The following is an 18,643-nucleotide window of genomic DNA, read 5'->3' as shown; positions in this document are numbered from 1 at the left end:
GTTAATGTCGTCACTCTTTTGATAACTGTTATTTATTTTATTATTATTTTTGCCTTAAACGTATGCTTGTGATGCTGACCGCCTCTGCTAAAATTGGCTACATCCTTATAGTAAGTATTTGGTTCAGTTTATCATGTTTTCTGAAAAAAAATAAAATTAAATATAAGTACTTACTTAGGCCATTACAGTATTTTAAGGAACGTGGAACAAATACACAGATAGCTGTTCCATGTATCCTATACACGATCATTTATTATCCTCATTACTACAGTATAAATATTTAAATTTCACTGTACTCAATAATTTAAAATAAAATGACAACAAAAAATAAATCAGTAAGGCAATTTGATATATTTTTAATTCTCTCTAACCTTTTAAAAATTTTTTTTTTTTTTTTTTACATACAAACACAAGATGTCTAAATTAATCAGGGTGAAAATATATGAACACATTAATTAAATGTAAAACGTAGAAACAAACTTTCTAAAGACTACTTAAGCAGGTGACATGGAATTAAATTGGCATTAAATTCGAACATTTAATAGTTTTTAAATTGAAGACAAACTACACATTCCACGCCCATCCCCGTCCTCCACGATATGGATATTTATCATTAAATCTGACAAATTTACGACAGGTACTGGTCAATGAAGCTAGCGAAACATATGTAAATAACTGACAATTTTCTGTATTCTTAAATTTGATTTAATCTTGAACATCCTTTTACCAATTATATATATATATATATATATGTCTGTGTGCATGTATATATATATATATATATATATATATATATATATATATATATATATACACACACACACACACACCTATATACACATAAATACACACACTATTTCACACTGTTCCATTATAAATAAATCATCTTCACTTATTGAAGACACCAGAAATTCCGAGACTCTTTGGATAGAAAATTTGTTATTTAATGCAACATAACTGTGACCGAGTTACAATGGATGTCATGGAAGTAACCACCAAACTGACAGAAAGGATGTTTCATACAGGTATATATATATTACAATTCTTTTTTTTAATTATTGTCATATAATACAGTCGGTCAGGTTCTGTCAAGTAAAAATAAGCACAGGAGGAGAAAGTGATACTTTTTTTGTTTTGTTTTCACTTGTTTTTATTGTAACTTCTGATATTATTAGATTGCAGCAGACGACCGGTTAGTGAAGCTTGTCAGGCGGTTGGAGACTGATGAGGCCGTTCAGTCGGTCAGGAAAGAGAAAAATGGGACAAGCAGTGGAAGAAGACAAAAAAAAAAGGGGGGGGGGGTTTTGCCATTATTATTTTTGTCGAAATTAACTACAAATAATTGTATTTTTGCATACATTTTCGCCTGCTGCCTTCTTGTTTGCTTTCTTTCCTATGTCAAGTATATATCTTTCCAATATAACGTCTGATATAGTAGGGAGGCGAGCACGTGTATGTGTGCATGTGTGTATAAAAGAAAGGAACATCAATAAAAGGAGACATCCAATGAGTTAATTTGACATCTTGCATCTTCTTTGTCTTCTCTATTTTTTTGTACAAAGACAAATACAGCTATCCAGTCATGCAACAATTGTTTGTTTTTGTGTGTATGTTGGTGTGTGTGTGTTAGAGACAAAGGGGTTGGTTATTTTTTTTCTTTCTTTTTTTCTAAGCATTCTGCATCTCCTTGCCGAGCTTATAGCTCAAAATTTTGTTCCAGTCGATCTTGGTGCGCGTCACAGGAAGCTGGCGGCGTAAGGCTTTGAAGGTAGTGTCCGACATGGTCTGATAGTTCTCATTGATGGCCGTCTGTGCAGGATGACAACAAAAAGGACAAAAGACATGTTACGGGACTCTCTTTTTTTCCTCCCCACAATCAGTGGTATCTTGGCTTCAAGTTTAATTTGGCTCGTGACCACGTTAGTACCTCACTTTTCTCCATTTTGAAATGCCATTAATGTGTTCTAGCCCCCCCCCATTTTTTTTAGTCGGCACTACGGACTGAGCAATTAATTGCATTCAAATCAACATTGAAATGTTGTAGAATGCAATTTTCAAATGGCAAAGGCTGCAATGTGGGGGATAAAAACTTGCTTCAATGCAGTCAGTCGGTAGGCTTTATTTTTTTGTGTGTTTGGATAAGTTCAGTGGTTGAGATCTTTTTTTTTTAGCTTCACTCGAGCAACAGTGTATACAAAGCTTACTCATCTAAAATTCAAAATTTAAAAGCTGGCAACCGCTCTTAACTCAGGGAAAAAAAAGGTCAAGGTACCACTACAAATATATTTTGAATAGTGTGTGTTCTAAGTCGTCCTGTGATCACATACCTGATATTCGCTCTCTGCGGCCGCCATGATCTTGACAAACCTTTCTGCAGTTGTAACCTCATTCTGGAAGGAGATAAGTGGCTATAGATTACTTATTTTATTTATTTATATATACATATATATCAATTTTTTTTTTTTACGGGAGTCAGTGCTTGGTGTAAGAAGTGGAGAAGCAGAAGGTGTAACTCACAGAAATGGACATGGACTCCTTGACCTCCTTGTGGCTCACCAGCTGAACGTTACCATCCTCGTAGTAATGAACCTGCAGGGACAGACAAGGATGGCGTTAGGGAACGCCAGAGTGCTAATGGCAGTAGCAGATTTATCCAGTTACCTGAATCTTCATGATTCCGGCCACTTCGGTGGAGGATGGAGAGATGGTGAATTTCCATTCTGACCTCCAGCGTCCATTCCTAAGTACAGAAATCCAAAAGACAAAAAAAAATGACACATGGTCCCGATAGATGTCTTCCTCTCGCCCCGTCTGTAAGTTGAGTGAGTAAAAGGTACCAGAAGTTTTTGGGCTGAAACTGATGGCACTCGATGCACACGATGATGGTCTGATGGCCGTCTATAGTTTTGCCGTAAATCTGCGGAAAGAAAAAACGTAGTTACCGTACATATTTGGAGACGATATTGCTGAATGTCTGAAAACGCATCAATAATAGATTGTGAGAAAAACTGGAATTTTACAAGGAAACAAATAATTATTTAAGACCCCCACCACACAAAAATGCCCATACCATACTGTGCATAATGGAGTGTCTGCGTACGAAGATGCATGAATGTGCCTTTAAGAGGCGGGGCCGAGTGTGCTCATTATGCTCGTTAGTGTGTTTTCACTGTCATCCGGCATTCAATCAACGGCTTAAATTTACATCAGCAACTGTTGCTCTCCTTTCCAACATGCCAGAGGGCATTACAGTCAGCAAGTGTACCACAAAAACTCTTAAAAAAAAAAAATAATAATAATAATAACAATAATAAAATAAATAAATAAAAAAAAGATCACTCAAAAATCTGCGATACAGCAGGGACACCAACGATGAAAAGCAAATTTTGTAAGTGCTTGAGTCGAAGTAAATAAAAAGCGTACGGTGCAGACTCCGTTGGGGTAGTGCTCTTTGACGTAAGCCCTGACAGCGGCGTCCACGGCGCTCCTCCACTCCTCCATGGAGACGTCCACATCGTGACGCCGAGGGTCGCTGGCCTCCTTCCTCAGGTGGTCGAAGGAGAAGGAGATCTTGTTCTTGGGGTCCAGGACGCGGCCGTTTCCCAGATCCCCGTGCTCTGTGATTAAGACCTGCCGTCGAAGAACGCACAACAGGCATCATTAGAGTAGTTTTCTTCTTGAAATGAACCAGTCTCTTTTGCCTGGATATATTCAGGAAAAACTTACAACTTTTTTCCTTGAAAATAATTTTTTAAATGTATATTTTAAACACAAAAAGATTTTCAAAAAGACTATTCTTGAAAAAAATAAAGAATCCCGGTACAGTAAATAATAAAATAAATTTTAACTTGCAATTATACAAATTTTTAAAAATAAAATATTAAATATTTCACTCTAAAAAAATTGTGATTTTGCATAAATGTTGAGTTTTTTTCACATGAATATAAACCTTGATAAAAAAATCTTGAAAAACGTATACATTTTATTTCTCAAAGGTGAAAATATTTCTATGAATATGACTTCTTGAAATATTTTTCTCTTGTAAATATTCAATCTTATAGTTCAATTAAAAAAAATAAATAATTCGCAAGAATATATTTCTTTCTGTCCATCAAAATTAAAGATATTTTCTCTCGCAAATATAAACAATTTATTTGGAAAAAACGTTTTTTTTCCCCACAAAAAAAAAAAATAAAAAAATTGTGCAAATATTTTTGCCCTTGATAATGACCAAGTTTATTTCAGGATAATTTATGTAAAAATCACACTATTTCTCTCACAAATACAGTATTCAGCTTCTTCCCCGAAAATATTTTTTTCCCTTCAAAATAATTTTTTTCTTGGAAAAATTTGTTCTCTCAAAAGTACACAACTTGTATAGTATTCATATTTTTTCTTGAAATTACAAAACTTTTTGATCAAGAAGTTAAGACTTTTCTTTGAAACTGTAAGTCGCACTATATTGCGTTGCTGAAGACGCAGCCTGTAGGGACAAGCGCAACGTGAAGCAGGCACTACAGCTACGAAACAGCCTTCCCATCACGTGTCACGTACGTCAACACTTGAGCAATGCTGCTGGGAATACGGGCGGCGGGGGAATTTACGCGTGGAGCGGGAACGCTGAGACATGATGACACATTGACGTAACGTTCAGCAATCATTGCTGGTGTTACCACGCATTTGCTCAGCCAAAAATCAACAAGCGTCATCAAACGCAATCACGTCATTAAAGTCACCATTGTGAGCCATTAACTTCATGAATGTGATTTGATGTTTACTTGTGTTACTTTGTATGCCTATTGAAGTAAAGTTTTTTTCAAAAAGTCACCTGGTCATCGTAGCCCTCAATTTTCACGGGGGTAAACTGGTCCAAGTTGTACTGTGCAAATGCACTGCAAAGGAGGAGAAAGAAAGAAATGAAAATGACAAATGAATATTTCTATTAACTTTGCAAATGTAGATTTTTTCTTTTTACCCCCCCAAATAGTCCCCTAAGCCACAATCAGTCCCCTGTGACAATTAATGATGGCCCGTTTGATTTTTTTTTTTTTTAATGGCATATTGTTGGCTTCTGGTTACTGCACACTGCCAGTTGACTGCTGACCTGCTCACTCTCTTCATATGTATAAAAGTCACTTAAAAAAGTTGCTAAAGGGGTGTTAGTGCCATATTATGAAGCATTTTGAGCATTAGATGTGTTGACATACTTTATGTAGTTTTCAAAGTTCAGCATTTTGTGAGTGTGTGACAATGAGGATTGTGGAAAACTTACTTTATTTCACTAGTTTAATTCAAAAACGAACTCCACAAACAGAGATTTACAACTGATCTGTTGTGTTATATATTTTATGCTAATCAGAAGCTATCACAAATCTGTGCGTCTAACAGAGATCAATGTCGCTCTGCTTCCATTTTGGCTTGTGTAGTACGCTTGCTTTAAAGAGGCTCTGGATATTCAGCCAGCCGACCTGTTCACCTCATGGTCAGAGAAACTCAGCATCAGTAAAAAAAAAAAAGTTTCACTCTTTGAATTGAACTACAGAAATAAACAAACTTTGCTACCATATTGCAATTGACTGAGATGCAGCTGTATGGTGAATAATAGATGCATTTCACGGGGGTGGGGGTGGTGCGGGGGGTACTACTTACTGCGCCGCGCCTTCCCTGAGGAGATTGTCATTGTCGAGCAGCAATCGCACATCTACCAACACAGCAAAGGAGACAAGGAGGTAAGCGAAGACACGCGGAGGGATTAGAGCGAGTCGCTCATAGCAAATGAGCAGAGTGGAACAGGGTGTAAAATCACATAAAGATCACGCTGGACAAAGTGGCGACAGGGGATTGATTGTGTTCAAGAGTGTGTGTGGTTGGGTGTATCTGTCAAAGGGAGATAAGACGCGTGCAATCCCCCCCCCCACTCTTGTAATGGAGTTTTAATATCGCGAGAAAAAAAAGTGGCGGCTCTACGACACTCACAGTAGTTGGAATTTTACAAGAAGAATATATTTGTATTTTATGAAAATAAAGTTGCACATTTATGAAAATAAAAAAAATCAGAATATTACACATTTTTTGTAACCATACAGTGGACCGCCACTATTCGCAAGGGATCGGGACCGGGTCAGCCCATGAATAGTGAAAATCCACATAGAATTGACGCCCATTGGAATGCATTGGAGAAAAATACCATTTTTCAAAACTATTCAAAAACTGCCAGGAAAAGTAGATCTAGGGTCAGAAAAGGTTGGGCACCCCTTCCTTAGACGCGTCAATCTTTTTATGAAATGTGCAATGAAAAATACACGCAAGCACGGACGGGGGAGACGCGCAAGCGGGAAGGGCCAGAAACATGATTCGAAACCGGAACCTCAGAAGTGTAAAGCGTACGTCATGACAAGCACAAGATCACCATGCCTCCCGCAATATACACACTATGTATATCTAATAATAATAATAATAATAATAAAACTATCAAAGGATAAAACTTACCATTGAAAACTTCGTTGAACTCTCCTGGTGGGGCGTGAATGACGAATGCAGCTGCTATGCGCAACTGCGGGCAAGACAAAACGCAGGTTTAGACAAATTAGGCTCGGCTCAACATTCTTACTTGAACTCTTACACCGTCTGCGTGTAAAATTCCTTCTTTTATTTTTTTGCTGTGAAAACAATGAATGGATACATGAGGAAATGAATGAGGCAAGAACCTAATTCAAGTTGGCAGACACAGCACAATTTCTCCTTCTACATTTCTCTGTTGCTGCTTTCGCGGGACACTTCCTGTTTCTAGGTCACGTGACAAAAAAGACGCCGGCCTCTCCCTCCCCCCACATGGCCCTCGACCATATAAGGACATGAAAATGTGCTGAGGAAGACTTGCCGGATTCATTTGTGGCGTCAAGACGGCTTGGCCAGGTTCTCGCATGTCGGTGAGCGGAGGAAGGAAGGTGTGGGTGTTAGGGTGTGTGTCCCCGAGGCCCATATTAGCATTGTGAGCGTGTGTGTGTGTGTGTGTTACATGTAGATCAAAGTGTTGGATATTTGGTCTGAAGTGGCAATTTCAAAGATCAAACAAACCACTAGGTGGGGAGTTCATAACAAATGAACCAGAAGTAGGACATTTTGTTTTTCGGTCGCGTTGATCACCAAAATTGTTTTTAGACAAAAAATTGGGACACAAAACAAAAGACATTTCGGACTGTGTTCAAGGGCTGCAGCTATCACGTGTTTCGAAATGACTATTAAATCCTTCCGTTCTATTCTATCATCCCATCGATTAGTCAGATAAATATTGATTTTACATTTTAAAACAACAAAATGGGCACATGAAGCGCATTTTGTCCGTTTGTCCCGTTCCGGATTATCATATGTGTGACTTTTAGTATGTATGGCTTTAAAGTCAGGGCCTGGCCTGGTGAGTGACGTGGGCGTCAGCGAATGAGAGTGTAGAGTTTGGAGCTGTCACGATCGAATCTTTTTAGAATTGATTATCCAATTGACTATTCCATTGAAGACTGAGACCGGAAGTGTCTGTATGGAAGATGTAAATGCTACCGACGAAAACTCGGGGCAAAAATGTTGTGTCGACTTATTTTTGAGGTTGACTTTGTCGACCTGTGCTCATTAATGTGTTTGTTTCGTTACCATTTGTTTAATGCAGCCTAGTGATTTCAGTGTCTGTGTCTTCTCTTTTAGTAAGGTATCAAATCAGGCATCTCATCGGGGGGAAAAATATGCGATCCCCAAAGTCCAGATCTCGGGCCGGGACCGTTGTCAAGGGCTGCAAATGAAGGTACGTTTTTGAGAAACCTTCAGAGACCGTGCGCAAGTGCTGACATGAAAACGCCACACATGAAAGCCAGAGTCGACAGGAATTCCTGGAATATTCACGCACAACTGCAACAACCCCTGCCACCGTGTAAAGAGAGATGGTCTATGGTAGGCGTTAAATCGAGCTTTGGTTGGTTTACACTGCGGCTTTGAATATCAGAACTGCCGCTACAGATCTGCTTTAGCTACTGAAATCTCAACTTAAATTAGCATCAGAAACATAAAGTCTGTTGGCCACGTGATCGCCATTTTATTTGAAAGGAGGCTGCTGGCAACAACAAAACAGATTGCTGTGGAGGTTGGATGAGAACGAAGCAGCGTGGGTATTTATTTTCTTATTTCTAGCCGTCAAATCAAATCAAATACTCGGCTTGTAAAAACTCTGTAAGGACGCAGCTATGCCTCTGCTTGACCAAGCAGCAGTGGCTTACGTTACACACAACAGTGTCATTTTGCAGTTCATGATTCAGGAATTCACCTATTTTTTTTTCCAAGTGAACCCGATACTCAGGTAGGGTACCAGCAAAATTTGAATGGCTATGAGGAGGTTCTGTCCCCATAAACATTGAGTGTCCTCCATTGGTGTGTGACAATGATACTGGACAATAAGTGTTTATTGGAAACCAATGGCATCGTGTCAATGTGAATAAAAGAGCAGCACAAAATTTTTTTAAACTACGCAATGCTGTACTAAAAAGAAGACAAAGGTGTGTACGAAAAAGAAGACAAAAGTGTTGAGAGCACTTTTCCTAAAAGAAAAAAAAGCCAAACTGTTGCTACTGCATTTCCAAAAAAAGAAGACAAACTATTAATGTTGCAATTTCCCAAAGAGAAGATAAACTATTGAGGCTGCACTTTTCCTAAAAAGAAGAAACTACTGATGTTGCATTTTTGTTGTTCTTGTGGCATGCATTATTTTGCTTGTTTGTTTTCATTTACTGTAGAATTTACTGCTAGCAGTTAGGAGTTTACTTGACTTGTCTTTTAGAAAAAAATATCCTTAAATGTTCCTGCTTAAAAGAAAAGTGCCTATGTCTTGCATTTTGTTCCATTTCGTGTACTGAATCGTGATCAGATATTCTTCATTTCTGGCGTGCTGTAACGTTATACCACTACTTGCTTACGGCCCACGGCCCACCATTTTGGAATTTTAAATGTCCAAATAACACCCTGAAATCGACCTGAATCGTTAATGCTTGGTATAATCCAATCAAAAACATCTTATCAGACCTTCCCAGATTCACCAAATGAATATGCATGACACCAATCTAGAAAAACATCAAAATGAGGTTATAACGCCTCTTTTAGAGTAGCTTGATTTGTGCCTGCCTTCAATTGCAGCCAAATTTTTTTAAGCAGATTTGTAAGGTTAGCTACACAGACAGCCTCGCTGAAAAGCCTGGTGGAAATATTTATGAATATTGAATTGCCAGCGTGACAGTAGAGCCAGATATGAGTAAGCTGTGAAGCAGCTGCAGGTTAACCCCCCAAAAAGTTCCTTATCCGAGAATAAATCTTGAGCAGCTTGTTTGATTCCAAAGGAGGAATTAAGTACTTTTTAGAAAAAGATGACACACGAAATGATTTCACGTCGCCTGCGTTTCATCATGGTGCGATGATATAAATAGCATCACGGAGGAATTCTTAGGGTGAATCCTAGAATGTGGAGTGTCTGGCTATTCTTTTCAGTCAAAATAAAAAAAACAAACACGAAACCATTTGATAGACGTTTCTAAATTGCAATGCAATGGAGGGAGGTTCATAGCAACATGAAAAATGTTGCTACGGATGTGACTGCATTCCAAAACGTTCAGTTGAGCCAAGTGAACTAAACTGACTTGTTCTATTAAAATTTTCAACATGTACAATATGCTAGGCTACAATTTGATACGGCAAAACAACACTATTGTTTTCCGATGCCACCCGGAAATACTCTTTGCAAAAGCGCAGTACGGTACTGTTAGTATACATTACAAATGTGACACAATACCAGTTTTTAGTATGATATAAAACAATCCAATAAGAAACTGCCAGTACGCAGCACGCAAGGCAACGATATGAAACAATATTGCTGGCATACGATAGAGCACTGCACGATTCTGTCGTATGCGTTACGATAAAACGCGACACAAAACTGTTGGCATATGATACAGAACAATATGACATAAACAGCGATATAAATTGACAACATAATACTACCCGTAAACGATATGCTATAATACTGTTCGACAAAGCAAAATACCGACAAATTGTGATGCGCCAGCTACAATATAATACGATACGATACAATACGACTAGATAATGCTGGCATACTGTACAAAATAATATCAACACAACCCAATACGGGCAATATGCGATACACTAGGTTACAATAAAATTACAACCAGACAATATCGGTAAAGGATACAATAAAAATTGCCAAGAGTACCAAGTTACAGTACGCTTGGTTACTATATGATAGACCTTGACAAAATAATTCTCGTACACCATATGATGCAACACGAACACTACTTTTGGTATGCGATATTCTTATCTACAATATGATGAACATACCACACTAAATATGATACGAGCGGATACTACTGGTACACGATACCCTTGCTTATCATACTACTGCAGGTATACCATACCATATATGATGATAACGACGATGATTAATATGACAAGATACAACACGATAATACGCTATACAATGCCATGCTTTGATCCGATATGATTCCGTTGGTATACGAAATGATATTAGACACTATGGGATATTACAGGATACAAAATGATATCCTTCAACACGCTAAGATGCTGCGAGTTATTGGTATGAAGTTTTGTTCTTTTATTGCCTGGAAACTGGAAGGACGCTAACAGGTAGCCGACAAGTCCCTTTGTGATGCAGTGATGTAACAGCGCAAACAGATTGACTCACCAGCTTCCTGTTGTATACCGTGCATGTGTCTGTGTGCTTTAGCTTCTGTTGGCACCAGGAAGCTCAAAAAACACTAAGCCAAGAAGAATCTCTTCTTTTGCCAGTTAACATTTACTCACCCCGGTTGTTATCATTTTGATAAAATTGCGGCTGGTTCAGGTGAATGAGTTTTTCCTCAAAAATATCAGATTGCGGAGTGTCGATGTTACAGCTCGGCTTGAAGATCAAAGTCGCTCAAGGGCACTTGCCAGGATCCATTGTGATTAACAAAAATAATCAATTAATAGACGCGCAGCAGATGGCCGTTAGCAGCTGATCAGCCGTGAATTTCCACTCCTGCCAATAACGATCAAGATATTTCTCTACATCATCTTGAGAGGTTTATCACACCCTGCTTTCCCCACCAACATCTTTCATGCTGCTGTTCGCTGTCAAACTGGGCAGCAATCAAACAGTCACCAATGCTAGGCTAGCTATTCTTTCACTAACCACATTTGGGCACCATCTTCGGGTATAAGTATAAAATGTCTATGCACACATTACCCAGGAGTGTTTTTCAGCAAATAGTTTTAGCTATGTTCTGCAGAAAAAAAATGTGAGTTGGTGATTGGATTGTTGGCTGGGGATTCAAATAAGCGAGGGTTAACTCTTTTTAGTGACAATCTAGACATACAAGCAACAAGTTTTTCAAGTTGGGAGCCATCACTTGGCCGACTTTTTACTTGTGTGATCTAAAGTTTTAGCGAAGAGTGAGCGTCAGAAAAGCTGTTGGAGTGAAGTGAGAAAAACGGCACAATTAAGGGAATGCTCTTGCGCGTGGGCAAGGAGAGCTGCAGGCAAAATGCACTTTACAGACGCTTATTGAACCAGACAGTTAAACATACTTAAGCATGGAACTGCCAATGCGGGGTAAATATTTTTAACAGGCATGTACGTTTGAACGTACTTGTTGGGTAAAGGCTACAAACGTAGCATTTTTTCCCATAATGCCACGAGGTACTGACTTGCGCATACGTAAGTTAAAAAAAAAAAAAAAAAGATGCTTTTTTTTAACAATTGGCCTACATTATAACAATATGTTTGAAAATTAAGTAAGTAAACTTTGTTTATTCGTGATTTTCTTATGTCTGCAGTTCATGATTCGTGTTTGGCATTTTCCCCCATAATGGCACGGGGTATTGACTTACGCATACCCCGTCAATAGTCAATACTGTGGCATTACGGCAAAAATGCTACTTTTGTAGCGTTCAGCCTCATTCAAACGTATTTTCCAGTAAAAATATTTTTACTCCACTTTGGCAGCTCCACGTTTCAGTTCAAACACACAAATTTAAAATGAGAGAACTCGCAAGGAGCTGTTGTCGACCACAACTTACACAAAAAACGGCTTCAGCCCGACTTCAGATCGTGGGGTCACTCATTAAGCCACGCCCCTTAAAGGCACACAACCAGACACGAAAGCTGCAGTAAGTCCAGTATTATGAATATACTTTATGAAACCAGTTTGTTGGGGTGGATGAGTTTGTCGATTTTTTTTTAATTACTATGAGCCATTAAGTGTATCAAAGCAGGTGGCTAGCAAATGCGTCCGTAAAAAGACACACTAATGTATGTTTCGACGATGAATATATATGCACCTCTTCCAAACAACTTCGTTTTAACGTCGTGACTTGTTCGCCAAACACATAGGTAGTAGAGAATGACACGTAAAATGTTAAACTGTGCCGCAAACAATGTCGAAAGCGTATAAAGTAGAAAAGCAACATGGAAACAGCAAAAGGGCGTGTTAGGAAGTCCAGCTAACTGTTAGCCACCGAGTGGCTAAATGCTAAACAACGCGAGCTAACGGCATTTTGGCGTACCCAAAAACTTTGACAAGACAGACAACAAGCGAGGAGCGACGCGTTCTGCTCGGCGAAAGAATGCGCGATATGTTATCTCGACTGAGTTTATAACGTCAACAGCGCTCCTATTTTCAGCCAGCACCGTACAAGGAGTCTCCATTTGGAGCTTCGCTAAAATGAGCGGAAGTTGAGCTAAAAATAAGAAGAGCGGCGGTGGCTGCAGGCAGGCCCATGAATTCCAGTCGTCAAATCAAAACGGTCGTCATTCGAAGCACGTCCAAAACATGGTCAAGTGCCACCTGGGAAAATCGTAGCTCGTCTGATCCTAAATGTGCTTTGTTTGGCTCATTTAAAAAGTCTTCCTACCCTTTCCTCGTTGCTGATCGGCTCGTCTTGATCCGCCATCTTTTCTTCCGGCACCACCAGCTTGTCAGAGCGCCGTGACGTCACCCCATGGGTGGTTCCCCTCAGTTTGGCTCAGCTCGTGCATGGGGCGAGCTGCGCGCGCACGCACACACGCGTTCACACAGCTACCGTACTTGTACTACTACTACTAATAGTAGTAGTAATAATAATAATAATATCGATGGAAGTTCCGCATGGAAATAAAAATAAACTAAATAGCGGTCATAATTCCAGTGCGGTCCGAAAGGCATTATTCTCAATTCAACTTTATTCATAGAGAAAAAAAACACATCTGAAGCAAAGTCCTATACATCAATTTTAAAAAAATGACATATAACATCACATAACTAAACATAAAACATCAACAACATAGTCAAAAAGCAATAAAAACATTGTTTCGTTTTCCAAACCGCTGATCCTCATTAAGGTCACAGGTGTTCTGGAGCCTTTCCCAGCTAATTTTGTTGAGGGTACCCCTAAAGTGGTGTCCAGCAACAGAAAAAGTCCTATCCTAAAAAGCCCTCTGAGGTACCTCAGTAGCAGTTGAACAGCTGACGTAAGGCAGTGGGCATACAGTGTAGGTCTGGAGCAGCTCAGATGGGTAAGGCAGAGCAAGACTGTTTAGACTAGAGATTTAAAAACAAATACAAAAATCTTAAAATGAATTCCAAGCACATAGAAAGCCAGTGGATGGTGGCCAGAATAGGAGTTCTTACGTGTTCACGTTAAGGGTCATGCAGCAGCTTGACTACGTCAAACTTACGGAGTAGCCTAATTACACTCTTCATTCGTCTAATTTATTTCTATCCTGCTTTTAAAATAATTTATGAATTATCCATCCATATTAAATGTGATTTATATATTTAGATCAATAAGTTTGCATACGTTTGAAAGAGTGTGTATGATGAATACAATACAAATCAATTTGACGTTTAGCGCCTATGAGAGTCTTTGGTAGTGCCGTGCTTGTCCACTAGATGGGGAGGTAAGACGGGATTTAGGGGTCGCTCGTTTTGACAAGGTAAACGAGAAAAAAAGGTCACACAACAGCACGGTGAAACTTTAGAAAATGAGCATCCAAGCAGGGAGTTCCAAGAAGTGAGTCATTAATCACGAACTGTCCCCTTTATTCCTTAAAAGACATTGTCTCTGCCTTGAAGCGTTTTTTTTTCTTTTTTTTTCTCTTGATCATAGGCCTAAACTATAATAACCTTGCATCATGCAACATGATTTGACCATTTCTTGTGTCACAAAGCACTGTATAGTATAGTGCTATATCTTATCATATCACATAGCATCCCACCATAACCTAACGTATGATGTCATGTCTTCCTTTGGAGAAGTTGGATGGAGTTAGTGCCTTGCTAGGGGGCACATGAGTTGCCATGCAACCTAGCTGGGGATTTGGAATGACGAAGCAAGCTGAAGGAGGCGTTCTAGCAGCCTCAAACTTGAAAATACCCCGCTGAGAAGGGACTCAAAGCAGCATTGAGGACTTGTGAAAGGGGACTACTGTGACTCAACGTCAGCCTCTGCTGAGTCATGACACTATTCCCGCCTGGACAATCATCACCGCGAGGGAACATCAAAGACACAGCATAATGAAGTGTGAGGATGAAAGACTACAGTGTAACTTTGTTTGTCTCCTAGAATGTCCTTGGCAGCATTTGCAAGCATAAAGAGCTGGAGACACACCTGATAGTGTTGAGAATGCTTCAATGGTTTAGCAGAAAGGGAGCTTATTAAAAGGTGAGTAAGAAGCTCGAATGTGACATACTGATGCATAAGCAAGATGGTGTCTTTTATTTCGACTGAGCTCACCATCTTCTTGGCGTTAGTCAGTTTTCCAAGAAGCAAGCAGACGGAAAAAGCGCCGCAGACCTCGTCAGGCTGGCTCATTAGCGGTCAGGAGATTCGAGATGATAAAGTGGAGACAAAAGGCAAAAACCTGATACGGCCTTTGTCCACAGTATTCCCCCGTAAATCAATAGCGTTCTTGCTTTGGCGTTTGCAAGCGTTGAAAATGTGTTTTCCGCTTAATAGCAAACTTCATACGAATCTATGTGATACAATATGACGAGGTGCAAAATATTATACAGTCATATGATACAATAAAATACGCTAAGGTCTGGTTTGTGGCACGATACAATACAATATGAAACAATACTATATAATGTACTGTAATACAACAGAATACGATTGTACGATCCAATACCATATGATATGCAATACAATACAAAAAAATTCCATGTGACATAGTTTGGTGCTGTATGATACATTACAATAAAACATATCGTTGCTGTCCTGTGAAAAACACGTATGACCTTTTTTTTTTTTCATTTTTACATTAATGGGGTCTCCTTATTACAGACGTCCCACCAATGTGAAAAAAAAAACCAAAATTGGACATCCGTGTTTAGGTGTAGTAGGATACACTAGCCTGTACAGTATCAATAGTACAGTAAGATATAGTCCAATATGATAAAATACAGCAAGTTAGGTTGTGGTACGTCAGGATACGGTGACACAATATGGCATAATACATTTGCTACTCTAAAATATGCCAACATATGGAAGAATATAAACTCCACCATTACACGGCCAAAATACAGTGCAGTAATATTGCTAATTCATGGCGCAGCGGCTTACGATATCATCCGATACAGTATGAGCTAATCAGATCAATATGATGTGATACCATATGACGCATTCCAATACGATATGCTCTGATGCGGTATAACATAAAACGATATGATACGAATACGTTCTGCTTCTGTACAAAACGATATGATACGATATGATGTATATGATAAGTTACGGTTTTTGGCACTGCGTGATACGACACGATAAAAACTCGCCATATGGTATGATTACAGTACAGTGTGGGATGGTACATGGGATATGATATGATACGATACGGTACGGTGTGGTGCAGTGCGCTATGTTACGATACACAATATGACGCAATGCATTCCGCTACACTACAGGATATGATAAAATATATGGTATTATAAGATGAAGTTTAGTACTGTATGATACCACCCAACAAATAATCAAAATATTCATACAATAGTGGGAGTAGTCCCAGCTTCACTTCGTCTGTCTGCGTGTCTCACCTTTGACAAGATACGAGAGGTTCTAAGTAGATATGAAAAGTTATGAGAAGATATGAGCTCTCATCAGGGCTCCGACTCTGACCGCACTCCCGTGGAATTCCTGGCTGCGTGTGCCCACACTCCCTGTCCTTTTTACACGTTTGGATGAGTGATGGTGGAAAGATTCAGGTGTGGAAAATCAGACGGGCCCACATGAGGAATGTAAGCTGACCTCATGAGAAGAGCTGCTCGAATGGCATCTACTAGGAAAAAAAACAAACAAAAAAAACAATGTCAGTTGTTGACGTGAATGTCGGCCTCACAGATAAACAATATGATACAATATCACGTGATTAAAACAATATGGTATGGAATGACACCGTACAATAGTGTCCAGTACAGAACAGTGAAGTACAATCCAATATGACGCCATAAGATATGATATGATATGATACACTATACGATATGATTCCATGCAGTCCATTTGAAATGGTAGTTTCTGGCATGTACAACGATTACGATGCACTGTAGGCTATGAAAAGATAAAAAATAAACACTTATGATCCGTACATGACATACAATACTATATGATACGATATGACACAGTAAAAAATATGACATGTGACAATACAATAACATGCAATAAGGTCTGGTATTATACAGCACGATATGATGCAATGCATTCCATGCGATGCGAATCGTGAGATACGATAGGATACTATGTGATGTGATAAGATGCAAAACAACAAGAAATGGTGCACTACAATGCAGTACAATGCTGAAGTGAAGTACGATGTGATACGAAAAATTTGGATATACGATACGATACAATAAGATATGGTCGGATCTAGTATACGGTACCGCTATATGCATGCAATGTGGTGTGATGCACTGATATGATACCACCATACAATGCTATGTGATGCCATGCGATACGTCATACAATACGATTTGAAACGATATGAAATGATACGATATAATGTGCACACATGCTAAAAAAAAATATGACACGGTGCAATAACATGTGATATACAATCCTAGAGTGGGGTTCAGTCAAATAAAAACCATAACCGTAACCACTCTGGAACGTAATAGCCCAAGAAATAAAGAATTCCCTGCACATGCACAGTCTGTCAACAGGGGGCAGTGTGTCAGCACGTGTTCGTGTGTGTGTGTACGCGTGCGAGAGAGAATGTGCGTGTGTGAGAGAGAGAATGTGCGTGCGTGAGAGAATGCGCGCGCGCGCGCGCGTGTGTGTGTGTGTGTGCGTGTGTGTGTGTGTGTGTGTGTTACCACTCGGTGCCATCCGCCTCCCTGCTTTCTCTCATGCCAAAGCCCATTAACAGCTTAGAATGGGTGCACGTTGACTCAGTAGGTCAGAATGTTACTTGACATTCTTTTGGTGGCTTTATCTCATGATAACACGGAAACACAGCGTGCCGACGTGCGTGTGTGTGTGTGTGCGTGTGTGTGCGTATGAAACGGTATCCTAATTGATTTATTAGGGACTCATTGCTCATCAAGTTCGGCAAGTGTGCTTTGTTCCACAGGTTTCCATTACGGTCGACTTCATCAGCCATTCTATTAAGTACACAGAGTTCCTCATGCTGCATTCCAGGAAAATGAAAAGTGGGAAATATCCAACTTCTGGCCAGGAAAAAAAATGGGTTTGGGAATGATGTAGTTTCTTCTCAGAGTAAGTCGTAATGTATCATATCAAACTGTATCTTTTTGTATGGTATCATGAAAATGTTAATAAACCCAACATTATCCTGCTAGTACCATAACATATTAAACCATATCATATTAATACTATTATCATATTATACCGAATCATACTTTACCACTTCGCACTAGTAGATTACTGTATCTTATTAAACTATACAATATCAATTCCCCCCAAATTATCTTTTGGTACGTACCTGTCTCATGTTTTATCATTTAATTTTGTAGTGTAGCAGAATATATTGCAATGTGCAACATATTCACATTCAAACGCATTTTTTCCCTGAGTAAAATCGTCAGGCATGTTTTTTTCAATTACATTTGAATTGAGCTTGGACCTCATAAGCAAACAAGTGCAATTCCCATATTTCCCAGCAGTCTTGAACACAGCATGTTTTTTCCGGCCTTAAAGAATAAATATTGTCAGCTTTTTTTGTTTTGTTTACATTTGACCGCTGCATTTCAAGTTTGTACCTTAAGCTTCGACTTTGATTCCCCAGATTTCACAGAAGTCGTGAACGCAGCAAGGTTGGCATACCTCCTCATAAACACATAAAAGCACACAGCATTGTTTTCTTTGCAGATAGTTACGCATGTGGGCGAGTGCATCACAAACCTGTTGTTGCTCTTCTTCAACTGGAGTGGGCGTGTCCATGAGGATCATGTGACATAGGTGTAACGGAGTTGAGCGTTTAGCTAACGGCTTTGCGCGGCCATGTAAACAACACTCGGATGACGACCATCGCTCTGTTGTCATCGCTCATTGTGTGTGAAGGCCTCCGTAAAAGGGCTTTATCTTCTTCACATCATCTGCAAACTGTTGGAAG

The 18,643-nt window shown here is 39.3% G+C and overlaps 1 protein-coding gene across 1 annotated transcript; it reads right to left on the bottom strand.

Annotated features, from left to right (window-relative positions):
• Positions 1-922: 922 nt before the first annotated feature.
• LOC147149047 (F-actin-capping protein subunit alpha-2) lies at positions 923-13,101 on the bottom strand. The gene is made up of 10 exons (XM_086027358.1): positions 12,958-13,101; positions 6,490-6,553; positions 5,650-5,701; positions 4,829-4,892; positions 3,424-3,630; positions 2,838-2,917; positions 2,662-2,740; positions 2,518-2,589; positions 2,328-2,390; positions 923-1,809 (listed from the first exon to the last, which is right to left on the bottom strand). The coding sequence occupies exons 1-10, from the start codon at positions 12,994-12,996 to the stop codon at positions 1,669-1,671; spliced, it is 861 nt and encodes a 286-aa protein (XP_085883484.1). The 5' UTR covers positions 12,997-13,101; the 3' UTR covers positions 923-1,668.
• Positions 13,102-18,643: the final 5,542 nt, after the last annotated feature.

This window comes from Filicampus tigris, chromosome 4, assembly GCF_054856515.1.
Source record: "Filicampus tigris isolate MCC_2025a chromosome 4, RoL_Ftig_1.0, whole genome shotgun sequence".
Lineage (NCBI taxonomy): Eukaryota > Metazoa > Chordata > Actinopteri > Syngnathiformes > Syngnathidae > Filicampus > Filicampus tigris.
This window is presented reverse-complemented; position numbering and strand designations above follow the sequence as displayed.